This window comes from Gigantopelta aegis, chromosome 8, assembly GCF_016097555.1.
Source record: "Gigantopelta aegis isolate Gae_Host chromosome 8, Gae_host_genome, whole genome shotgun sequence".
Classification (NCBI taxonomy): Eukaryota; Metazoa; Mollusca; class Gastropoda; order Neomphalida; family Peltospiridae; genus Gigantopelta; species Gigantopelta aegis.
Window position 1 is genome coordinate 78,196,557 of NC_054706.1, and position 17,384 is coordinate 78,213,940.

General features: G+C 38.8%; 1 protein-coding gene across 4 annotated transcripts in view; it reads right to left on the bottom strand.

The window, feature by feature from the left end:
• Positions 1-17,384, bottom strand: part of LOC121379375 (zinc finger MIZ domain-containing protein 1-like) — a 241,183-nt gene that overhangs the window by 100,258 nt on the left and 123,541 nt on the right. For all 4 annotated transcript variants that reach the window (XM_041507961.1, XM_041507963.1, XM_041507959.1 and 1 more), the window contains one exon: positions 17,179-17,284. In XM_041507961.1, the coding sequence (XP_041363895.1) occupies positions 17,179-17,284 (106 nt within the window). The remainder of the gene's footprint in view (positions 1-17,178; positions 17,285-17,384) is intronic.

A 17,384-nucleotide genomic window follows, 5' to 3' on the forward strand; every position in this document is an offset into this window, starting at 1 on the left:
CTTTGCGAAACCCATGTTTGCGCTTATTGACATTTGTTTAGTTTGTGTGTGAACTTATTCATTCAGAGTTGCGGTGGTAACTGCCTTGCCAATATGAATGACTGCGTTACCATCATTGAGGATTCCGGACTCAGAAAAATAACTTCCTACAAACACACAGCTACAGAGGGTACACTGAGGTGCAACTGAAACACCACCATTTCTATTTCTGATACTTCCCAAACCCAAATCACTGCAGGCCCATTCCAGCTCTTCTGACTATGAAGATCCAGCTACAGAGGGTAGTAACAAGGCCTATAGCTAAAGACACTGCTCATACTTCACTTCCCAAACCTCCCAACTAACAGTGGAGGGTTTACTGCAGACCATCTTCCAGTGTATACCCAGCTACTGAGGGTAGGACAAGGTGCAACAAGGACACATTGTTTGCTGATACAGGCCAAACACTGGAGGGTGACAAGTCTGTGAGAAGAATGCTGTGTGATTGTGTGTGTTGCCATCTCAAAACATTTTCCACTCCTCATAATGACCATTCCACTTAACAGCAGGTCTGCAAGCCAAATAGCTCACCAGCAAATGGAAACATCTCACATTCTATTTAATTCTTAATGTCATATAATCATAAGGTCTACAAGTTAAATAGCTCACCAGCAAATGGAAACATCTCACATTCTATTTGATTCTTAATGTTGATACTGTCATAAGATCTGCAAGTCAAATAGCTCACCACCAAATGGAAACATCTCACATTCCATTTAATTCTTACTGTCATAAGGTCTGCAAGCCAAATAGCTCACCACCAAATGGAAACATCTCACATTCCATTTAATTATCAATGTCAATACTATCATCACAATATTTACTTAGAGATTTTAATGATTGTCTTTTATATGTGATTATATGACAGTAAATAATTATATTATTGTAATATTATTACTGAATGATTGTGAATACATTTTTCTCTTTTGATGTACGACAGTAAATAATTATATTATTGATACATACTTACACATACACACACCATCCCATGTGACAAAGGCTGTGGCATGTGTTGTCCTATCTGTGTTCTAGTGGTTGCATTAAAAAGGAATTGATTTTTCACTCACAAAAATGCACCTGTAATTATTTTGTGTTTAGAGGAAGATATCCAACCATTACTGAGCCCCAGAGCTTTAAAACACTCGCCATTTTGACTACAATAACTAGCTGACTTTGCATACCACTCTGTCCCAGAGCTTTAGAACACTCTCCCCATTTTGACTACAGTAACTAGCTGACTTTGCAAACCACTCAGTCCCAGAGCTTTAAAACACTCTCTCCATTTTGACTACAGTAACTAGCTGACTTTGCAAACCACTCAGTCCCAGAGCTTTAAAACACTCCCCATTTTGACTACAATAACTAGCTGACTTTCCATACCACTCTGTCCCAGAGCTGTAAAACACTCTGCCCATTTACTACAGTAACTAGCTGACTTTGCAAACCACTCAGTCCCAGAGCTTTAAAACACTCTCTCCATTTTGACTACAATAGCTAGCTGACTGTGCATACCTCTCAGTCCCAGAGCTTTAAAACACTTTCCCCATTTTGACTACAGTAACTAGCTGACTTTGCAAACCACTCAGTCCCAGAGCTTTAAAACACTCTCCCCATTTTGACTACAATAACTAGCTGACTTTGCAAACCAATCAGTCCCAGAGCTTTAAAACACTCTCTCCATTTTGACTACAGTAACTAGCTGACTTTGCAAACCACTCAGTCCCAGAGCTTTAAAACACTCCCCATTTTGACTACAATAACTAGCTGACTTTCCATACCACTCTGTCCCAGAGCTGTAAAACACTCTGCCCATTTACTACAGTAACTAGCTGACTTTGCAAACCACTCAGTCCCAGAGCTTTAAAACACTCTCTCCATTTTGACTACAATAGCTAGCTGACTGTGCATACCTCTCAGTCCCAGAGCTTTAAAACACTCTCCCCATTTTGACTACAGTAACTAGCTGACTTTGCAAACCACTCAGTCCCAGAGCTTTAAAACACTCTCCCCATTTTGACTACAATAACTAGCTGACTTTGCAAACCAATCAGTCCCAGAGCTTTAAAACACTCTCCCCATTTTGACTACAATAACTAGCTGACTTTGCATACCACTCAGTCCCAGAGCTTTAAAACACTCTCCCCATTTTGACTACAATAACTAGCTGACTTTGCATACCTCTCAGTCCCAGAGCTTTAAAACACTCTCCCCATTTTGACTACAATAACTAGCTGACTCTACGAAGGCCCAACGCTTTAAAATGCTCTCACCATTTTGACTACAATAACTAGCTGACTTTGCATACCACTCAGTCCCAGAGCTTTAAAACACTCTCCCCATTTTGACTACAATAACTAGCTGACTTTGCATACCTCTCAGTCCCAGAGCTTTAAAACACTCTCCCCATTTTGACTACAATAACTAGCTGACTCTACGAAGGCCCAACGCTTTAAAATGCTCTCACCATTTTGACTACAATAACTAGCTGCGTCTGCATGCCGATTCTGCATACCACTCGGCCTGATGTTTTCTTAGCTGTAGAAGCCAAGTTAACATACATCAGACATAATAAACTGTCCTATAATTCCTCAGCTACACGGCCCACCTGCAAGCTTTTCTCTGGAATGGAGCTCTCTTTTTTTTTCTCTCTCTCTTTCTTTCTCTCTCCTCAGACGGAGAGTCTAGCCAACCCTCTGTGGGCTGCTAATAGTTGGCCAAAATGTACACCATATTCATAGCAGCTTAGATACTAGCAGGGGAAATCTGACTCCTCAAATCATTTGGCAATATGTCTACTTGGCATCTGTAGTCGAAATACCTGGAAACTCATCATATAATCACTTCATAGCAAGTTTATCATAATGCTTGAAAAAAAAAAGAGTCTAAAAGAATTGTTATCAGTGTAATGTACTTGTGAACAGAAATAGTGGGATGTTGGTTGTACTGATGGAAAAGATAGGGTGTCATGAAAAAGGAAGGAAGTTACCCACAACAGGAAATAAAAAGTTTAAATTGGTGACTACCAAATGTAAAATAATAACTGTGATAACTGTAAAATATTGATACAAAATTCCTATGGAAACCACATAATTTGCTATTTTATTGAGAATAAATGGTGTATTCAGATACAATAAATTCCTCCCCAACATTACGAGACCATGTTTAAATAATAGCTGTTACTGTAATAGATTTTACTGGTTTTCAATTCTGATATTCTATTTGGTAACTTTTGGTAAAATACACATACTTCAAAAGTTGTTTAGTAGCAATAATACTTTAAAAGTTGAATTACACAATCACAATAAGTTGATGTGTGTTTTATAAATTTAAATTATTTGTAACAATCAAAATGTCAAGACAATATAAATATTAGTCATATAATGAGTGTATTGTGTGTTTGTAGGCAAACTATTATTTTACATACTATACCAACCCATCATCAAAAAAAAAAAAAAAATAATAATCCAAATGCCAACCCCTCTTATGCTCCTACATTTTAACTTTTAGCTCTGTATTGTATCTTAACATGTATTGTTAGGATTATGTCTGTATTGTATCTTAACATGTATTGTTAGGATTATGTCTGTATTGTATCTTAACATGTATTGTTAGGGTTATGTCTGTATTGTATCTTAACATGTATTGTTAGCGTTATGTCTGTATTGTATCTTAACATGTATTGTTAGGATTATGTCTGTATTGTATCTTAACATGTATTGTTAGGATTATGTCTGTATTGTATCTTAACATGTATTGTTAGGATTATGTCTGTATTGTATCTTAACATGTATTGTTAGGGTTATGTCTGTATTGTATCTTAACATGTATTGTTAGCGTTATGTCTGTATTGTATCTTAACATGTATTGTTAGGGTTATGTCTGTATTGTATCTTAACATGTATTGTTAGGGTTATGTCTGTATTGTATCTTAACATGTATTGTTAGGGTTATGTCTGTATTGTATCTTAACATGTATTGTTAGCATTATGTCTGTATTGTATCTTAACATGTATTGTTAGGGTTATGTGGTTTTGAAAACAACTGCTGGTTAATATAAGTAAATAATGAACCTAAACAAAATATATTATGTACAATATTTGTTATGTACAGTACATGCAATCACAAATCTACAAAATAAAATACCACATTGATGTCCTTGGTTGATATAAGAAAGAAAGAAAGAAATGTTTTATTTAACGACGTACTCAACACATTTTATTTACGGTTATATGGCGTCAGACATATGGTTAAGGACCACACAGATTTTGAGAGGAAACATGGGCTATTCTTTCCGATTAGCAGCAAGGGATCTTTTATTTGCACTTCCGACAGGCAGGATAGCACAAAGCATGGCCTTTGTTGAACCAGTTATGGATCAATGGTCGGTGCAAGTGGTTTACACCTATCCATCGAGTCTTGCAGAGCACTCACTCAGGGTTTGGAGTCGGTATCTGGATTAAAAATCCCATGCCTCGACTGGGATCCGAACCCATTACCTACCAGCCTGTAGACCGATGGCCAAACCACGACGCCATCTGTGGTTGATATAAGAAAACAGTTAACTTAAACTAAATATTTATGTACATGCAATCACAAATTTTCAACGCTAATATACCTAACCAATGTCCTTGACCTTGTTTTACGAGCTGACCTAAATAACTCCCGAACTGTCCAATATTATACAAACTGTTGTATATCAAGCAACTACAATGGGCCATTTTTTTCATAGTCATTAGTGAATGTTTAACATATGTTAAACTTGGTATGCATGAAGATAAATTAAGGACAGTTTTTCAAACTATTTCAGGAGAATATATACTGATGAAAAAAATATATGGGATCACACCAACACTAATTACAAAGAGTGACTGCAACCACAACACTCATCCACAGTGTCACGAAGTTAACTGTGTTACTGACAGTCTACCCTACATTTCTGGCATTCACTTAAAGTTTGTTTTGTTTAATGACACCACTAGAGCACATTGATTAATTAATCATCGGCTAAAGGATGTCAAACATTTAGTAATTCTGACACATAATCAACAGAGGAAATCTGCTACATTTTCTTAATGCAGCAAGGGATCTTTTATATGTACTTTCCCACAGATAGGAAAGCACATACCATGGCTTTTGACAGTTGTGGTGCACTGGTTTGAACGAAAAAAAAAAAAAATCAGTTGAATGTATCCACCGAGGTGGTTCGATCCTGCGACGCAAGTACCTCAAGCAAGCACTCAACCGACTGAGCTAAATCCCACCCTCTGACATTCAGTGTGACATCTTTGAATTGGATACAAACATTACAATGTTAATAGTGAATTAAATTCCATCTCCAATAGCAAGTGTTTTCTTATTTTTATTCTCTCAGTATATATGTCTTCACAAGATACAAGCCCTCACTGCACAGTACATTTTATTTCAGGAGATAAATGATGTCATTGCACATGACATAATGACAAGAATGATAGTGTTACGAAACACTGTCGACAGTTTCCCTTTTATGGCACTGGATAACGGACACACAGGTAGACAGGTAGGTCAAACAAGGTCACAACACCGCTGATTACAAGTGTAAATGACCCCGTCACAAAATCACATTTGCTGCGAGGAGGACGACTATAACCCTGTGATTCCTCGCATTCACAGAGAGAAAACTTGCATCACTGATCTTATGGAGGAATCATCGGGGCCAGAGATGAGGAGAAGAAATGGGAAATTTTATTTGTAAATACATCGTGTCGGACATTCTTCAGACGGCCACATATTAGGATATGGGGATTATGTCGTCCAATAGAGAATCATACGCAGTGTGTGTGTGCAGGACTTCACGGAGGCTGGCGCGCACGTTCATCAAAGTTTACTTGCGCCCAAATGGCCCCCTCGAAGCCATTCTGTTGAATGAAGTTCCTCCCTCCTCCTACTTGACTACACGTTTGTAACACTCTCGGTCTGCATCCAGAGGCCATCCAGTTCAAATAACACACATAAAAAGTGGGTTTCAAGCTAAAGTTAAAACAGGGGGGAAATATGTCACACGTATACATAACAGGCTAGCTTTAAATACTGACATATTACTTGTTATAAAAATTCCTTAAGAAAAAGGAAATCCCGTAGGAAATGGGGGAGTAGGGGGTGGGGTGGGATCTGTAAACTCGAGGATGAAAATGTATGGTTTTTTTGTCCTACTCTAATAAATAAAGATAAAAATCTGGCTTGCCACCCCCCACCCCTACCCCCACCCCCACTCCAGATATTGTTCCTATGGTCCTAAAAGGTAACATTTATCATTCATAATAAATTTATACCCTAATTGACATATCCGTTTTTAAAAAAGGCAGGCCTGTAGGAACCTGGGTATGGGGGGCTGTGTCATCCACCCCCACTTGAGGATGAAAAGGTATGTTTTTTGTTCTACTCTGTAATAAAGAGACCAGCCTCGGTGGCGTCGTGGTTAGGCTGTGTCCATCCACCCCCACTTGAGGATGAAAAGGTATGTTTTTAGTTCTACTCTGTAATAAAGAGACCAGCCTCGGTGGCGTCGTGGTTAGGCTGTGTCCATCCACCCCCACTTGAGGATGAAAAGGTATGTTTTTTGTTCTACTCTGTAATAAAGAGACCAGCCTCGGTGGCGTCGTGGTTAGGCTGTGTCCATCCACCCCCACTTGAGGATGAAAAGGTATGTTTTTTGTTCTACTCTGTAATAAAGAGACCAGCCTCGGTGGCGTCGTGGTTAGGCTGTGTCCATCCACCCCCACTTGAGGATGAAAAGGTGTGTTTTTAGTTCTACTCTGTAATAAAGAGACCAGCCTCGGTGGCGTCGTGGTTAGGCTGTGTCCATCCACCCCCACTTGAGGATGAAAAGGTGTGTTTTTAGTTCTACTCTGTAATAAAGAGACCAGCCTCGGTGGCGTCGTGGTTAGGCTGTGTCCATCCACCCCCACTTGAGGATGAAAAGGTGTGTTTTTAGTTCTACTCTGTAATAAAGAGACCAGCCTCGGTGGCGTCGTGGTTAGGCTGTGTCCATCCACCCCCACTTGAGGATGAAAAGGTGTGTTTTTAGTTCTACTCTGTAATAAAGAGACCAGCCTCGGTGGCGTCGTGGTTAGGCTGTGTCCATCCACCCCCACTTGAGGATGAAAAGGTATGTTTCTTGTTCTACTCTGTAATAAAGAGACCAGCCTCGGTGGCGTCGTGGTTAGGCTGTGTCCATCCACCCCCACTTGAGGATGAAAAGGTATGTTTTTTGTTCTACTCTGTAATAAAGAGACCAGCCTCGGTGGCGTCGTGGTTAGGCTGTGTCCATCCACCCCCACTTGAGGATGAAAAGGTGTGTTTTTAGTTCTACTCTATAATAAAGAGACCAGCCTCGGTGGCGTCATGGTTAGGCTGTGTCCATCCACCCCCACTTGAGGATGAAAAGGTGTGTTTTTAGTTCTACTCTGTAATAAAGAGACCAGCCTCGGTGGCGTCGTGGTTAGGCTGTGTCCATCCACCCCCACTTGAGGATGAAAAGGTGTGTTTTTAGTTCTACTCTATAATAAAGAGACCAGCCTCGGTGGCGTCCTGGTTAGGCTGTGTCCATCCACCCCCACTTGAGGATGAAAAGGTATGTTTCTTGTTCTACTCTGTAATAAAGAGACCAGCCTCGGTGGCGTCGTGGTTAGGCTGTGTCCATCCACCCACACTTGAGGATGAAAAGGTATGTTTTTTGTTCTACTCTGTAATAAAGAGACCAGCCTCGGTGGCGTCGTGGTTAGGCTGTGTCCATCCACCCCCACTTGAGGATGAAAAGGTGTGTTTTTAGTTCTACTCTGTAATAAAGAGACCAGCCTCGGTGGCGTCGTGGTTAGGCTGTGTCCATCCACCCCCACTTGAGGATGAAAAGGTGTGTTTTTAGTTCTACTCTGTAATAAAGAGACCAGCCTCGGTGGCGTCGTGGTTAGGCTGTGTCCATCCACCCCCACTTGAGGATGAAAAGGTGTGTTTTTAGTTCTACTCTATAATAAAGAGACCAGCCTCGGTGGCGTCATGGTTAGGCTGTGTCCATCCACCCCCACTTGAGGATGAAAAGGTGTGTTTTTAGTTCTACTGTATAATAAAGAGACCAGCCTCGGTGGCGTCGTGGTTAGGCCATCGGTCTACAGGCTGGTAGGTACTGGGTTCGGATCCCAGTCGAGGCATGGGATTTTTAATCCAGATACCGACTCCAAACCCGCAAGGCTCAATGGGTAGGTGTAAAACCGCTTGCACCGACCAGTGATCCATAACTGGTTCAACAAAGGCCATGGTTTGTGCTATCCTGCCTGTGGGAAACGCAAATAAAAGATCCCTTGCTGCTAATCGGAAAGAGTAGCCCATGTAGTGGCGACAGCGGGTTTCCTCTCAAAATCTGTGTGGTCCTTAACCATATGTCTGGTGCCATATAACCGTAAATAAAATGTGTTGAGTGCGTCGTTAAATAAAACATTTCTTTCTTTCTTTCTATAATAAAGAAAGATACAAAATTTGGCTTGCGCTCTTCTACTCCAGATATTGTACTTACAGGTTTTAAAGGTAACAATAGATTTATACCGGAATAAAGACATTACGATGATGAACACGGGCTTCGTGTTTATAGACTGGAGAGTGGGACAGGACCAGTTGTTTGACAACACTTCAACATGATGTTTAATCAGTTGTTACACAGTGTTAAACACAGTGTTGAGACCATAGAAACATAAAGCTAGAGATGAGAGAAGAAACCTGCTGACAATCATTCCAGCTAGCAGGGTCACTAAAATCATTGATTTGATGATCTCACACCTCATATTAATATCAATCAATATTACATAGTACAAAAATGTCCAAATAGGCTGGTATAAAATATGTATATATGCATAGTAGAGGACATGTACGAAGTAGATTTACATGTATAAGTAAACAGAATATACATTAACATAGAATACTACTTGCTGTGCAATGCAAGGCGAATCAGTGCCGCAGTAGGTTCAAATCCTGCCAATTGATACTTTGTGTTTTTAAATATTACTTTAATTTAACTGATATAATTGACATACATGTAGGCATACACATACATATCATATAATATGTCAAATTATATAAATGAGTTGTGTGTTTGCTAATATAGGATTATTCCTGTTTTGAATGCATCAATAAATAAAATGGGCTATATCTGATGCTAGGTCTCGTGGAGGCCCAATCGGAATTTTTTTTTTTTTTTTTAAATATAAATTTTAGCATATTCTTCCATTTTAATTTGTTTGAAATGTCAAGTCTGAGGACATTTTTAAAAGGGACATACCACCAGCAAATGTGTTTCATTTTCCATCATATAATTATTTACAGCACATTTTGTACATTTCTTTGTTCAGCCGATATGTTTTTGTACCTGCCCATTTCAATTTCAAGGGATGAGTACCGATTTATAAACTAATGAGCATATACGAGCACCCTAACCCTACAGCTACACCCACCCTAGTGAAGGGAGGTGGATCAGGAATATGTTAATAACATGCATCTCATTTGCTAAAACAGATCCATTTTTTACATTTTTGTTTTATTCATGTCTACACATATCTGTCTCATTTATATTCAAGCAATAAACCACAGATATGCAGATATATACATTGTAAATAAGTGTTTATTAACCGAATCAGCAAGACCTATACGGCCATGCTATGACATGCAGTAGATTTAAATACGTCTTGATGGCTCGGTATTACGATGTCACACCTATACAGCCATGCTATGACATGCAGTAGATTTAAATACGTCTTGATGGCTCAGTGTTACGATTTCACACCTATATCGGTGTTTACCAACAGTGACTGGTATCAGGCCCTAATCTTCCCACAGGCTCTCTTTGCTCAGACATGTTGAGCGATTGTGAGCGGTCATGACGGTTGTGACGCAGGTTGCAACACTGCCCGACCTTGTGCCATGTTTGTCGTTTGGGCAGGCAAATGTTTTATTTGTTCTAAAGGTGACTCTTAATGTCTTTATGTAAATTACACCAGAAAAATGGCATACAACACTTCACTGCACATCTCATTCCATTGTTATAAATGGGACACAATTATTTGAGCTATTGTACTCGTCATTCAGCAGTTTTACGGGTTATGTTACATAACGTTATGTGGTGAAGTGTCATGAGTTAGTAAAATTATTGAAACAGTATATATATTTTTTTATCCACAAAGTAAATAATGCAAATTTTGACCATTGTTTTTATTGGACAGTTTAATACTTTTAGTATTCAGTTACTGTACAAGGAATATTTAAAAAAAAATATATGTTACAGTGAGTAAATAACCACTTTTATTACCCCAGCAGGCACTCATAATGGGGAAAATAAAAATCATAATTTCTCACTGAGAAATTATCATGCATTGGTTTAACGTACCCTATTATTGGATGATTTGACGCCAACAAACCAATCACCGTGTCGGTACTAAATATGACGTCATCACGATTTGGCAAAGCACACACAATGACGTCACGTAGTTTAAAGCATTTGCGTTTATGTCTTTCTGGTTTTGGTGTTAAACTTGTAATAAAATGGTAGTTTAATGCAATTCATTATAGATTTGTTTTTTACAGAATATATAGAACTTTGGGTTTTGAAAATTATCTGTGAACCGTGAATAAAATACAAAGTTAAAGCAATACCCAGAACAGTAAAGTAGTTTACGTCGTTTCTATATACATGGACGTATAGCCGATGTAGGCTATATCGAAAATAAAGGCTTTAAAAAACCCCAACATATATAGCTGGGGTAATAAATAGAATAACAAAATCGGTACCAGTTATTATAAAATTTATGTCCCTCGTGAAATTGTTTCACTCAGGACATAAATTTGATAAGTGGTAACTTGTTTATTATCCTCTGATTATCTTCAATCCAACAGTATTATAAAGGTAATAAATCCAAATTAATGTTTTATATGGTCGTATGTTTGTAACAAACATTTTCTTTTCGGGGTATGGGTATTGTAGAAAATCACATACACAAATCTTGTAGTGTTATTGTTCTTTGATACTGGTAAATTTGTCAAATATTTACCCGAATCTACATACAGTACCCGGTATATCATGTTGTGAATATCATCCCATATTACAGAAACACCTGTATTTCTCTCAAATCATAATTCTAAATCACCTACATTAAGCAGTCACCTGTGTTCTAAAATCACCCCACACTAATCTAAAAGCATCTGTTAACAAATGACCTGTATTAAACAGTCACCTGTACTAAAAGAACACCCTATTACTTTCCTAAACCATTTAGTATAGTATGTGGGTTCATTCGACACAACAGTGAGATGAATGGTAGTTTTACAAACAATGAATTTAGAGTCTTATCTACTGTGAAACAAGAGTTTTCCCCCCTTACTGCAATCTTCAGTCTGCCAACAGGTGATATGCCAATCTTGTAAATACAATACTTCTCAGGATCACATTAAAACATATTAATGTCACATCACCTGCTATAAGATGCTAGTAATGACATGAAATAGATCACAAAATATACACTTAGCTTTTTAAAGGACAAACCAATAAATTGTATGAAAGGTGTGTGTGTGTGGTGTTATAGACTTATAGTTGGGATGGATGGATAGATGGATGGATGGATGGATGATATAATGAGGTTTTCACTCAGGGTGTGGGGGTGTCAATGACACATGCTATCCTCATGGTTGTTTTTGTTTAATGACACCACTAGAGCACAGTGATTAATTAATAATCAGCTATTGGAGGTCAAACACTTGATATTTCTGATACATATTCTTTACAGGAAATCTGCTATATTTGTCCATTAGCAAGGGACCTTTCACCTGTCTAAGTCGCCCACAGATCAATACAGCCTACTTTGTTATGTGTCCATCCATTCACCTGTTTACCTGTCTAAGTCGCCCACAGATCAATACAGCCTACTTTGTTATGTGTCCATCCATTCACCTGTTTACCTGTCTAAGTCGCCCACAGATCAATACAGCCTACTTTGTTATGTGTCCATCCATTCACCTGTTTACCTGTCTAAGTCGCCCACAGATCAATACAGCCTACTTTGTTATGTGTCCATCCATTCACCTGTTTACCTGTCTAAGTCGCCCACAGATCAATACAGCCTACTTTGTTATGTGTCCATCCATTCACCTGTTTACCTGTCTAAGTCGCCCACAGATCAATACAGCCTACTTTGTTATGTGTCCATCCATTCACCTGTTTACCTGTCTAAGTCGCCCACAGATCAATACAGCCTACTTTGTTATGTGTCCATCCATTCACCTGTTTACCTGTCTCAAGTCGCCCACAGATCAATACAGCCTACTTTGTTATGTGTCCATCCATTCACCTGTTTACCTGTCTCAAGTCGCCCACAGATCAATACAGCCTACTTTGTTATGTGTCCATCCATTCACCTGTTTACCTGTCTAAGTCGCCCACAGATCAATACATCCTACTTTGTTATGTGTCCATCCATTCACCTGTTTACCTGTCTCAAGTCACTCATAGATCAATACCTGTCCATCCATTCACCTGTTTACCTGTCTTATGTCACTCACAGATCAATACCTGTCCATCCGTTCACTTGTTTACCTGTCTCAAGTCACAGATCAATACCTGTCCATCCATTCACCTGTTTACCTGTCTTAAGTCACTCACAGATCAATACCTGTCCATCCATTCACCTGTTTACCTGCCTCAAGTCACTCACAAATCAATACCTGTCCATCCGTTCACCTATTTACTTGTCTCAAGTCACAGATCAATATCTGTCCATCCATTCACCTGTTTACTTGTCTTATGTCACTCACAGATCAATACCTGTCCATCCGTTCAGCTGTTTACCTGTCTCAAGTCACAGATCAATACCTGTCCATCCATTCACCTGTTTACCTGTCTTAAGTCACTCACAGACCAATACCTGTCCATCCATTCACCTGTTTACCTGCCTCAAGTCACTCACAAATCAATACCTGTCCATCCGTTCACCTATTTACTTGTCTCAAGTCACAGATCAATATCTGTCCATCCATTCACCTGTTTACTTGTCTTATGTCACTCACAGATCAATACCTGTCCATCCGTTCAGCTGTTTACCTGTCTCAAGTCACAGATCAATACCTGTCCATCCGTTCAGCTGTTTACCTGTCTCAAGTCACAGATCAGTACCTGTCCATCCATTCACCTGTTTACTTGTCTCAAGTCACAGATCAATACCTGTCCATCTGTTCACCTGTTTACCTGTCTCAAGTCACAGATCAATACCTGTCCATCCGTTCACCTGTTTACCTGTTTCAAGTCACCCACAAATCAATAGCTGTCCATCCATTTACCTGTTTACCTGTTTCAAGTCTGTGCTGTGCACAAAGCTAAGTGAACAGGATTTTATTAATCTGTGTCATCATCTTGTCACCGGTTCTAGTTCCACTCTCTCGTGGTAATTACATTTTTATCACACTAATTATAATCAATATGAGATAGCGGCAAACCGTCACCGATGTAGAGGCAGTGCTGGCCAGACCCTGTCGCCTCTGTTACAGCTCACCCTGGAATAATTATTTCCATCAGCAGACTGTTAGCAGGCTCGCTCAATTAACAAAAACTCACTGTGTTATCGGAGACACAGAAGAAGAGTGGGAGATGGAATCTACGTATTAATTAGCTTAATGATAGTTGTTTGTGTAGGATGTTGATAATATATCACAACCAGTATCTAACCACTTAAAACATTCACCATCTTACCATCACTGTAATGGGTCAGGATGTAGCCTAGTAGTAAAGTTCTTGCTTGAAGGGCGGTCGTTCTGGGATCGATCCCTGTCAGTGTCATTGGGCTATTTCTTGTTACAGCCAGTCCACCACGACTAGTATATCAAAAGGCTATGGTATGTGTTATCCTGTCTTTGGGATGATGCATATAAAAGATCACTTGCTATTAATGGAAAAATGTAACAGGTTTCTTCTCTAAGACTATATGTCAAAATTACCAAATGTTTGACATCCAATAGCCAATGATTACTAAATCAATGTGCTCTAGTGGTGTCGTTAAACAAAACAAACTTGAACTTACCACTGTATCACCCACCTTGGTGGTATAGTGGTTAGTGTTGTGGTTAATCCACCAGATTTAAGGGTTCGCATCCCAGTAACAGCTCCCACCCAGAGCGAGTTTTATGACTCAGTAGCAAGGTGTAAGGCCACTACCCCGACTGCTCTCTCACTAACCACACAACCACTGTCCTGGACAGACAGCCCACATACCGGAGGTCTGTGCCCATGACAGCATGCTTTAACTGTAACTGGATATAAGCACGGAAATAAGTATAAACAAACAAGCAACGCACTATATCACAAATGTATGTTTGGTATCACACTGCTTCATCATATTTCACCATTGTATCAATTCACATGCAGTGTCTCTTCTATCATAGTTTTAAGACATACAAAGAAATTAATATCAGTTGAAAAACACCTCAGCACATTTTCAAAAGTGACTCTGTCATGTCTAATATATAGAGAATATTATACGAGCTTGTGATTTTACGAAACAAGTGTCAGGATTATTGTATACAAGAGTTTCGTAAAATCAGTACGATTCACACACGAGTGTAATAATTTCTTTATTACCCACATTATCAAAAATATTATTTTTATTAATAATAAGCTTGGACCATGTCAAAATGTTTCGAACGAAGAAACTACGTCAATGACGTCATTTTGATAAGAGTTTACACTGGGGAAGCCGTATTAAGTTATGATGTCACTTCACAAAATTATGTCATTCATTGTGCACATGAAATCATTATGACACATGTGGGTCATACTGGTTATATTTCCCTGAATATCTTGAACTATATTGATAATATATGGCTATTTTGACACTTGGCAAAATATAGAGAAAATTTACTTGCATCACATAGGCTACTCCTTTCACCAAGCAGCAAGACATCCTTTATAGGTTTCTCATAGACACGGCCTTTATATCAGTCAAGAGACTGGGATACAAAAAACCCAACCCAAAAACTGAATCCATTAATAGGAATCGATCCCGTGACCCACCCACAGTTAAGTGCATGCTCACATACATAAAATGGTCATTTCCTCTCAAAAAGAAAATTATCATTTATTCACAAACAAAAAAATTGTCATTTACTCACAAACAAAAAATTGTCATTTACACTTTTAAAAAAAAATTCACAGCCTTCCAGTTTTAATTCTCTCCTATCACAGAATTTCCAGTCTTAGAATTACTGCTAATAATCTCAATTCTTTTTTCATGAGGGGAAAAAAGCCGAAGACTTTCCGATAGCAATCATGGTGTAAAATAGTTAACAAATCATTGATTTCTGCAGCAATCTCATTTTCACTGTGTTACCCCGACCAGATTACTCAAAGACTACCGCCGTCAGATTACTCAAGACTACCGCTGTCACACAAATGATGGGAAATGCTTTGCAGGAATCAATCATGGTGGAACACTTGTCTAAATTAACGGCAAGTCTTTAGGTTTTTCAAAAAGGAAGAAGAAGAAAAAAAGTCCACTGCTTTTTCGTCATTGTTTGTCTTCTCATTACGAGGCAGCTCGGTTCGTGGTGTCAAAAGTGGGACATTTGTATCTCATGTTCTGCTGCTAAGTCAATATGACGGATTATCTGACAATATCGTACAATTATTTACATACTGAAAAAAGATACGTTTTTATAGCCAGTCAATATATGCTTGATCAGCTGATGAAATGGTGAAATTACTTATATATTGAAACATTTTATTTTTATAGCTAATTATGTTTGATCAGGTAGCAATATGATAAAATTATTTATGTATTAAAAAAACATCTTGACTTTTACAGCCAATCATGTTTAATTAGCTAACAATATGGTCAAATATTATACATATTCAAATAGCTCATTTTTGTAGCTAATTATGTTTAATTAGCCAACAATATGGTACAGTTTTAGCCTGTGCCGATTTCTTTATGTTGCAATGTTTAAACACAATAAGTAATGGGGTCCAGTGGTTTGACTAGTTAAACCTGTCTGTAAAAGACAGATGGTTTCTACATACAGATTCTTTCAACTTGATTTACAAGACTTTTTCGTATAGGCAACAAAAGAAGGATGTAGCATCCTCTCAAGGATGTCCTGAAGGATGGCAGTCCTTACACAGGCAAAACAAGACAGATGTAACTTCTCTCAAGGATGTCCTGAAGGATGGCAGTCCTCAAATAGGCAACACAAGGATGTAGCACCCTCTCAAGGATGTCCTGAAGAATGGCAGTCCTCACATAGGCAAAACAAGACAGCTGTAACATCCTCTCAAGGATGTCCTGAAAGGTGGCTGTCCTCACAGAGGCAACACAAGAAGGATGTAGCATCCTCTCAAGGATGTCCTGAAAGGTGGCTGTCCTCACACAGGCAACACAAGAAGGATGTAGCATCCTCTCAAGGATGTCCTGAAAGGTGGCTGTCCTCACACAGGCAATACAAGAAGGATGTAACATCCTCTCAAGGATGTTCTGATGGGTGGCTGTCCTCACAGACAACACAAGAGGGATGTAACATCCTCTCAAGAATGTCCTGAAAGGTGGCAGTCCTCACACAGGCAACACAAGAAGGATGTAACATCCTCTCAAGGATGTACTGATGTGTGGCTGTCCTCAGATAGTGATTTATTGAAGCAATCATGACTACCAAAATATCCTACTGACTGCCTTGTGCAGAGATATGGTTTCGATTACAAAACACTAGTCTTGTCATTCAGATTTATATCCAATTAATGTTTAAGCATGCTGTTCTGGGCACACAATTCAGTTATCTGGACTGTCTGTATAGATCAGTGGGTTAGTTGTTTGCGAGAGATATGTAGGTGTAATGTTCTTACACCACCTACCCATCAAGCGTCAGTCAAAAATATATATAAAGATAAAGTAGGTCAAGGTCATTATAATCAAAGTAAACTGTTTTTAGGAATATGCATACTGATCTAGGATCAAAGTAGCATGGATTTAGTGCATGTGTGGATAATGGGCAAAACTGCTTTATTTCAAGTGTCCTTTATAGAACGGTGTCTGCAATACAAGGTGCTCTTTATTGCAACTTTGATGATGGTTTAAAAGAAACTGTACTTACCCGCTGATTTAGGCGTGAACATTTCCTTGTGTGATGCACAGACTGCCAGCAGTCTGTAGCCAAGGTCAAGGTCATAGCCAGGCTGAGCAGCAACTTTACTGACGACCTGAAAAATATAAATCAACAACTTGAAATCTAATCATTTAAAAACAACCTAATCATTTCTATTTTTAAGAGTATAACCTGAAAAAGAAAGAAAGATTGTT